This window comes from Pygoscelis adeliae, unplaced genomic scaffold (assembly GCF_000699105.1).
Source record: "Pygoscelis adeliae isolate BGI_AS28 unplaced genomic scaffold, ASM69910v1 Scaffold100, whole genome shotgun sequence".
Taxonomy (NCBI): Eukaryota; Metazoa; Chordata; class Aves; order Sphenisciformes; family Spheniscidae; genus Pygoscelis; species Pygoscelis adeliae.
The window spans coordinates 3,044,147-3,053,213 of NW_008824034.1; the positions used below are offsets into that span (position 1 = coordinate 3,044,147).

General features: G+C 50.8%; 1 protein-coding gene across 1 annotated transcript in view; it reads right to left on the reverse strand.

Moving 5' to 3' along the window:
* PASD1 (PAS domain containing 1) overlaps positions 1-9,067 on the reverse strand; it is a 27,573-nt gene that overhangs the window by 450 nt on the left and 18,056 nt on the right. The window contains exons 11-18 of the mRNA XM_009331017.1: positions 8,955-9,036; positions 6,896-7,019; positions 5,998-6,107; positions 4,332-4,490; positions 3,580-3,784; positions 2,536-2,623; positions 1,649-1,741; positions 969-1,176 (exon numbers count right to left, since the gene is read on the reverse strand). Of these exons, the coding sequence (XP_009329292.1) occupies positions 969-1,176; positions 1,649-1,741; positions 2,536-2,623; positions 3,580-3,784; positions 4,332-4,490; positions 5,998-6,107; positions 6,896-7,019; positions 8,955-9,036 (1,069 nt within the window). The remainder of the gene's footprint in view (positions 1-968; positions 1,177-1,648; positions 1,742-2,535; positions 2,624-3,579; positions 3,785-4,331; positions 4,491-5,997; positions 6,108-6,895; positions 7,020-8,954; positions 9,037-9,067) is intronic.

Here is a 9,067-nt window from a genome sequence, read left to right on the forward strand (position 1 = left end):
CACAAGGTGAAATCTGCAGGATGTGCAACTGCCCTCTTCCATGGGAAGGATCTTCAGGCAACTAATGAAGAGGTTGTAGAGTGACCTTGTCCATGTACCACCCCGTGGTTGGTACCCTAAAGACGTGGACTTGCTGGTTAACCCCCCGTTAAAGGCACTGTGGCACCAAAGCCTGTTTTTCTGTTGCTCTGGAGCTATTTATCTCCCCCAGCACCATCACTCTGCTAGTCCTCAGGACCTCAGTGCAGCTCATGAGCACACGTGTCCAAAGTGGGGATGGCTCATGTCCACATTTGCTGACAACAATGATTCATTTCTTGCTCTAAATCCAGTCCTGCTGCATGGCTACTTTCAGCTGTACCTACTCCTCCTCCTTTGTTTTCCACCATCTTTGCCTGGAGGACCGTAACTTACCTCTGCCAACCAGGCAAGCCTTGGAGAGTGTATTACTAATTAATTATTAGTTTCAACAACCCCTCTCCTTGGAAGCATCATTGGTTTGGCATGCACTGATGAAGCTGTGCTTAGATAAACCAAAATCACCTTCTCCAGAGATCTGTGTTGTGAAACACCCATTTATTAAAAGAAAGCAGTGATGGCAGCTGATAAAAAACCTTGTTATACTGAAACACACCAGCAGGAGGCATGTTTTTGAAAGAGCTGATCCCTTATCATGTTTCACGTCTACAGCAGGATTCCCACCAGAGCTCCTCTGGGTGACAAGTTGTGTTTGAAAAACTGGATACTTCTTCTGGACGCTAAGCGATAACTGAGTTTGTTGGAAAATATGGCCTCGAATGGATGCAGAGCCAGCATGGAAAGGCTGAGCACTTGGGTACGTGCAGATACAATGGGCGTGGAGGACGTGTGAGTGCACTGACCAGGTAAGCCCCATTTCTTCAAAAAAAACCAACCCAAACCCAAAGCCATCCCTGTGCATCCTCACAAACCTGTTCCAGCTCCATTACCTGAAGGTAGAGACGGTGCTGCTGAACTTGTTGCTGTGGCCACTGGTGGAGATGAACCGGTGTGTTTGCCTGGTGGGATGTGAAGCTGCTGTGTGGGATCATCAGAGATGGGGAGAAAACGGGCGACGGGGCTGGAGGTCGGACAGTGCTACAGGTAATCGGTTGCATCTGTATTGGGGGAGGCAAGATCTGCTGCTCTGCAATGAATCTGCCACAAGGAGGAAAATAAGGCATGAGAACCCAAACCCAGACCCACCACCAGAGCAGGACCTGAGCAGCCCCAGTGCTGCAGGAACCAGACTGGAGCAAGGTTTGTCAAACCACGCAGCGCCTGGCGAAAGCAGGCCCCAGATTTCCCCCTCCCCATCAAGCATGGACTGGAACTGCAGATACTTAAGGTTTTTAAGGCTGTACATCTCCTCCATGACTTGACTAGGCATTTTAAGCCAGAAAACGGTTAAAAAAGTATTTTTTCAAAGCATTTTAGTTATCATGAAGTTCTTTGTAATTAACAAATATTCTCATTACTTTTCCTCCTAACCAGCTGAGCTTTTGTTTCTTTTAAGACTGAGACTGTTTGTGTTTGTGTGATCACGTACAAGTTTTTCAAAGTAATTTTCAGCACCATAAAGTGCCCTGCTAAAACACTGCATGGAAACAAAGGGCCAGCAAAGACTTACTTTCCTTGCTGCCTGCTGGCACTGCTTTGCGTGGACTGGCCACTGCTGTTGGCGGCGGGCATCATGGCTTGGATAGACTGATCCAACAGCTTTCTGCAGTGGAGGAAAGACAGAGGACAGTCAGGGAAAGGAGAGGTCCAAACTCCTGACTGTCAGTCTCTAGAAACAAATCCCTGAAAATCCTCCCTGAAAGCGTGCAAACCATCACCTGAGAAAAGCTAATGAAATAGGATGCTTATTATCACCTTGTGTAATGCATTCACAGAGGTGAGCTGGAACTTGCTAAATCTTTCATGTACGAAATATGTTTTATAGATGGTGAGAACTCTAGGGTTTATCTTGTTTCCTGACACAGTATTTTGAAATGGCTGGATCCTGGAGGCAGTGGCTGCAGATACCTCCCTGAAAGGTGCTTGAATCGTTTGGGGCAGTCGTATACGTTTTATACAACATTTCCAGTATTGTATAAAAGAAAAATGGTTTTGCCATGGCACTTGTCCTGGCTGGAGAAAAGACAGTCTGGAGCTTCAGAGCAAGCAGACAGGTTTGGGAAAGGCTGTCCCGGCTAGTTTTTCCTGTTCACTCCCTCTGACAGCAGCAGATGTCCAAAGGTTACTGAGCTACATGGACAATTTATGGAAATATGGCGAGAAAAGGATTTCAGGCCCCTGAGGGTACGGCATGGTGTGCACAGCACCCTGCTTGCACGCGCACCGGGCTCACCACTAACCCAGAGCTCTGCAGGAGGGAACATCCCTACGCCCCTGCTGTGGCACCCAGAGACCATCACCCCCCTGAGCCCAGATGTGCCTGCCCTCCCCGCTGCCCAGGTATTGCTACCTTCTATCACCGCCATCAGGACAGTCCCAGCAGGGCTGCGTTCGTACCTGAGGCTCCTGTCCTGGCTGTAGTCAGACTGCGGTTGCCTTTCGCTGCCGTCAGTCGGTATCTGTGCAGCCACTGTAATGGGATGCGTTTGCGAAAACACCATGGGGTTGTTGTAGAGGGGCACTGAAATGCTCGTCTGCCCTGGCAGACACGTTTCCTGGGCTTGGGTTCCTCTCATTAGGTGCTGCTGCTGCTGCTGTACCTGAAATGAAGACATAGATACCCACGTAAGTTTTTAAAGCTCCCTAATAGAAGGCTAAAATAACTGCTTCCAGTACGCAGATGGGAAAAGGAACAGTAGAATACTCTCCCTGAACACAGCAGTAGGAACAGTATATCCATTCAGGACAACCAACCTGTTTGCATTTACTGCCCCTGCATGGCAGGTGCTGGGATCCCCAGCGGTAGGAGCAGATGGTCTCTTGAGAAATCAGAGTACAAGGGTAAGGGTATGCAAGGCTCGAGGGAGAAGAGACCAGCTTAAGAGGGGAGGAGGAGTGCAAATCTGAAGTCCTCAAGGAAAGTGTCTCATCCACCCTTTAAAGCAGTAGTTTTGTCTTTTTTGCTTTTGCACACCTCAATTCTTTCCCAAGGAGATGTGACCATCTATATACTGGATTTAGGTCCAGTGATGACAAACTTGTTTTTCAAAGCTGCCTTCCAAGACTTCTCACGCAGAAGAAAATTAATCTTTTAAAATTATGCCTACTTCCCCATGTTATGAAGTCACAACTCTCACTGGCTACGAATGAGCATTATGTTGCAATCGCAAAGAGAAGCGAATGAGAGCCCAAGCCTCCTACTCAGTTCCTCTCTGGTCACCAGGACGGCTCCAGAGGTCCCCAGGGCCTAGTGCTTTTAGGCTACCTGACTTTTATTTTTACAGTTGAATGACACCATTCGTAACTGACTCTCAGCACAAATTTTGTAATGCCAGGTATGGAGTAAAACCAGCACAGAGGACCACGGGGAGGGGGGACACGGCAGACAAGTATTTAAAAAGCCAGGAAAGGGGACGACGAAGACAATGAAGCGGCCAGTGACCTGGGCGGCCGTGCCACAGGGGTCCCTGAGGAATTGGCGCGGTGACGGCAGGTGGGTGCTGCAGTAGCGCTTCGTCCCCATAAGGCCTTGCTGTTGTGACTTCTTGGCTGTGGTGTGCCTGGGCGTCCCCGGCGGCGGCGGCCTCCTGGGGCTCGGGTGCTGCACGTTGTTAAAGACAACAGGGATCGGCTGCTGCATCAGCATCTTTAAGTAAAAGAGATACATGAGTTGTCGCAGCTCATCCGGTGGTTGTACTGCCTGGGAGATACCGCCTCTGGCTCCCAGGCTGTCTCTATCAACATATATAACACTGCAGCAGCAACATCTCTAAATCTAGGGGCAAAGTGAACCATGAATAACAGAAAATCAAATGTTAGCTTGTGCCAAATATTTATTCAGAGCCATGACCGTGCCAGCTCCATTACACCTGTTGCATTTTGCAGGAACGGCACTGGGGATCCAGCAGCACTAACCAGCCATGGGACCGCCAAGCTTTTTGTGCAGGGGGGACTTTGGATTAGTTTGGGATTATTTTTTTCTAAATCATGAAAATTCCTGATTCAATACTTAAGCAGATACTGATGCCACTCATCTCTCAGGAGACACTACTCTCACATCTGAGACCAAACTACCGATTTATCCAGAGCTCATTTCTAAATGCTTTTGCCACTGACTATTTTGTTACCGATCTGCGTGCCCAAAGGAAAAACAAATGGTTTGTGGGCTTGGGAGCCCTGGGCACAGCGGGTACCTGCAGGTTGGAGTCCTGCACTAGCTGGAGCTGCTCCTTGATGACGTGGAGCTCTTCTTGCTGTGTCTTGATGTCAGCTTGCAGTATGCGTGTCCTCTCCTCCAGCTGCTCTTTCAGCTGATGCATCATCCCCAGCTGGGTTGGGAAATGGTACACTGGCTGCAGAGAACAGAGAACAAGATCATGGGGTAGGACCAGTCCTGCTACTCACATTCATAGTGCTCCTGGCTTCAGAAAAACAACTGCTTTTCAGCTTTTGCCATAGAAAATATGACGCTGACAAAAAATGGCAATTGCATATTTAACCAAAGTACCACTGTACTTCCAGAGCAGCAGCACAACTGGCTCATACTCAGTGCCTCACTCCAGCTCTTGGTCTGTTAAATTTCTGCGCAGCACAGAACTCCCCTGCTGATTTTGGACCACTTGTGCTTTGTGGCAGACACTGCATGCTAACCCTTGCCACACCTCCAGGCTGGGCTTTCAGTTGTGCTGCTGATTGTATTTGCCAAATGCCAGGCCCAAGTTAGGTCGTAATCCCACCCTGGGACCCATCCTTCACACCTACACTGGCCGTTTTCAATCCCTATATTATAGTCTGAGCGTTTACCACACTGACCTCAAAGCTCTGTGAGGACAGGCCTCATAGTTATGGTTTATGACTCCCACATTCTTCTTGCGGTTTTTTTTTTCTTCTTCTGGCCTAACTCAAACCTTCCCTGACATCCCCTTCCTCTAACAGGGCAATAAAACCCTTCAGCACCGTATCAGCCTGCAGTTAGTTGCTAGCAATTCAGAGATGAGCCTTCAGCAGCCCCCAAGAGTTTTGACAAGTAAAAAAACAAGTCTAAATATTTCGCTAAGCTATTTCCTTGGGTGTCCTACCTGCTCTGTCTCCTCGCTGAAATAAGTGGTTGCAATAATTTGGTTGCAGGTAAGTCTCAGTAATAGCAACAGCAAGGGCACTGAAACCTTGCCCCTACACTGGGACCAGCCAGCAAGGAGGTAAGAGCGGTGAACCGGAGCCACCGAGTCTGCCCCGCTGACGGGCCGTACCAGTGCGTTTAACAAAAATAAACCACGTACCATCACAGCGTGCTGAGAGGGGACTGCTGGCTGAGCCACGGGATGCTGAGGAAGATGTTCACCAGGGGCTTGAGAAGTTGCTATGGCCTAGAAATGAAAATTTTGCCTTACTGTAGGTCCATAGCACCTCTAGTGCAGAGTTGGTGCGATACCAGCTCATACCGGTGATGAACAAGTGCAGGGAATTAGACAACTCCACGTGGAGATCTGAGGATGAGTCTGAAGGGAGAATTTAAGCTCCTGCATGCCCCTGCCAATTGCAAATCCTCGGCATCACCATCCATTTTTGGATAAAGGCCATTTCATGTGTACAAACCCCAAGAAAAGCAGGCTCGCAGTGTGAGAAGGCGTTTGGCCTAGAGGAGCAAACTGAATCCCGAAAGGAGGCAGCAGAGGAGCCTCTAGCAGCTCTCCACCGGCTCTGCTGGCCAGCAGCGCTCCCCACAGCCCCAGGAAATCCCATGCTCGCGCCCAGCACACTCAGAGGTGGGGATCCAGCCTCTCTGAGCGCGAGATCAAGGTTTGTCAAGCTCATTTCTTTACAGCATCAGAAAGGTTTTTGCTCGCAGGAACCACTGACCTGAGCGCTTCCAGCCAATGTCAGCCGTAGGGCTGCCTTCTCCACCTGCCCCGCCGGCACCGACGGCCGGGTGGGCGTGCTGGTGTCCGTGTGTCGCATGGACGACGTGGCTGGAAAAGAGGCGGTTTACTGTGATATGGCAGACCCATGCCTGGGTACCCTAGCTAAGCCTGAACTCCACCTACGCAGATGAGCAGTGACCCGAATGCTGCCAAACTGGGTTCCCGAACTGCCCCTCCGTGGTCCCTCTGTCTCTCCACCTGACTCGCGGGGTTCCCTTCTGATGCTAATGCCCCGTTTCAGCCTTCCCTCCATGGGTGTCTCCAGAGGAGCTTTCCCACTCTCCCCCTGGCAAGTATTTAAAGAAAAGCCCCCTGAGTTGGCTCCTACCCACAGCACCGCACGGGCACTGCGGGCACCTCGCTACTGCCCCCAGGGCAGGGGGGGGGACACTCATGGGAGCTGGCATGAAGCTGCCAGCAAGGCAGGCAGCCTTCTGCACTCCTTCTGCAGGAGTTTATCATCAGGGACCAAACTACCCCATAATAAAAGTTTTGTCAGTGAGGTTTGGGGCTCAATCAAATTGCTTCAGCTTAGTGAGTCACCTCCTGTCCCCTGAGGCACAGCAAACCACCACAACCCTTAGGTGGTAGCAAACGGGGGAAACCTGCGCTCACCTTGGCAGTGGGCTTAAGAGGGAGGAGGCAGCACGTAGCCGTGGCTCTGCTGCCGTACCATAACTTGTTACAGCACAGTACGTCGGTCCCAGTGTTGAGCACCCCCCTCCCGCCCTGACTCGGTCACTCCCAGCCAAACCCCAGTATTCTGGAGGCTGCTCTGCCCTCCAGCCCGCTCCTCGCCCCTGCACTGGGCTGCCCTCGGCCGCGCTGGCACCTACACGCGGAGTCGGAGAGGGCGGTGTGCGAGGAGCGCCGGGAGCTGTGGGACGACAGCGACACTCCCTCCCGGCTGGCGTCCTGGCTGCTGCCGCACTGCCCCATGTCCAGGTAGCTGCTGTGGCTCTGTGGGGAGCGAAGCACAAGTGGCAAGACCGTCAGCAGGAGAGGACGGCACTAGAGGGGACCTCCACCTCCGTGACCGCTTGTTTGCAGAGAAAAATATCAGACTGGGTGCGTAGAGGGCCAGCACTGCAGCACCACACCACCAAACCTTGGTGCAGTATTTGGTCTGCTCCTCAATGTTCACCCTAAAACCTTCAGGTATCCCCGTGCAGACAGGACCCTCAGGATCAAACCCCAAGCACCCCTGGCTTTGGGGTGATGCCACGCATTTCTGTCCCGGGACACCCATCGGACGGCAGCGAGCGGCGGTGGCAGGGATGCACTGTGCGTCGGGTGAACGCCACAGGGATTGCTGCCTGTGCCCCGCGCTCTGGCGTGCCACCCTCCTGCTCTCCTGCCCGTGGAGCTGTGTGCAAATGGAAATATGCTTTTATAATTAGCTTCCTTCTGCCTGATTTCTTCAGGGATGTCACAGTTCGTTGGCCGTGGCACACTGGGGAGTGGTGGCAGAGGTTACAAATGAAGGCGGCAGGAGTGGCTGGCTGGGGAATGGTTTTATTCATTGCAGAGATGGAGAGAGATGGCTGGGAAGGGACATGGAGCAGTGGCACAGGGACATCAGCTGCAGCCCTAGGAGAACCTACAGCAAATGGCTTCTGTGGGGGACAGGTACCGGGCGATGCTGAGAGCTGCAACCCCACTCGCCGCTCCCTGGGGAGCAGTCGCTCCCAGCAGACTGTTCTAGGCAGGAACCTGGCAGCACATCCACAGAAGGGAACAGCCTAAGCTAGTGAATATTAACGGCGTTGGAGCCGTCACACCAAAATGACAGATGCCACTTGGCAGATGGTTTATGGCAAACAGCCCATAACTGTTGGGTAGTAGGAGACTGTTTCATCTGCAGGACACGCGTGACCATGTTGGCTGTGCCATGACCCTCCCCATGCCTCCCAGGGAGCCCCCCAGCTTCCCACTCCCCTCCAGAGGATCAAGCAATGGGAGTGATCACTCTGCCTCTCCTCCAGCTGCCTTACATCAACAGATGCAGCTTAAGGTCTGCAGAAAAATATCATCTCAGCTATCATGTGGAAAGGGGAAAAAGACACAGAAGTGTGCTGTGGTGACAGAGAAGCAGCTGTTTGCAAGATGGTCCTTGCTCAAGTGCAAAACATCTCTGGGACAGCTTCCCCTATACATCCCGTAAACGGCTTCTATAAAATAAAGTCTGAAGAGCAATGAGGCTAATGGAATGATAATTACACAACAAACCACTTGAAATTACTTTGATTACTGGTCTTATTTGTAGACTACTGAGAAGAAGAACTTAAAAGTAATTAAAATGACCTTGTTAATTGGGCAGGTGTGTTGGGATGCCAGACTGAGTCAAGCCATAGAAATTATTGCTCTGGTCACAAGCCTACACTTGATGCGATCCTGCCCAATGGTGTAAACAGAGCTGAAATCTGCAATAAGAATAAGTGTTTTTCCTTCACTTCCAATCTTCATCTGAGTATCAGTGGGCATTAACAAAACAGGTACCATGTGGTACTGCCCTGTGCTCGGACCCTCTGCGCCTTACTAACGGTGACAGGTACAGCAATCTGGCCTCCAGCTCCAGCCCTACTTTCCTGCTTCTGAACTGAGGTGGTTAAACCTATCATTTGAGTAATGGTCTCAGAAAGACAATGAATAGCAGAACAGCAGCAATGCAGGTGCTGAATTTGCAGTTATATGCCTGAACCAAGACGGGCAGTTTAGAGCCATGCAGTGGAAAACTTCTGAGGGTCTGCCTGAGACATAACCCAGCTGAAGGCTTGGAAGGAGATGGGAGTAAAGGAGAAAGAGAAGAAAGAGCAGATATTTTCCTAAGACTGGTAAGCAATTACCCAGTTTGGTTTAAAAACCTACTCATTCAACTGTGAAGGGACATGGTACCTTTAGAGAAGAGGATGCCAGTTCAATTGATGACTCTTCAAGGCCAAGATCTCGCCTTCTTTCAGCTCGAACTTCCGCATAACTAAAAAAAAAAAAAAAAAAAAAAATTAAAA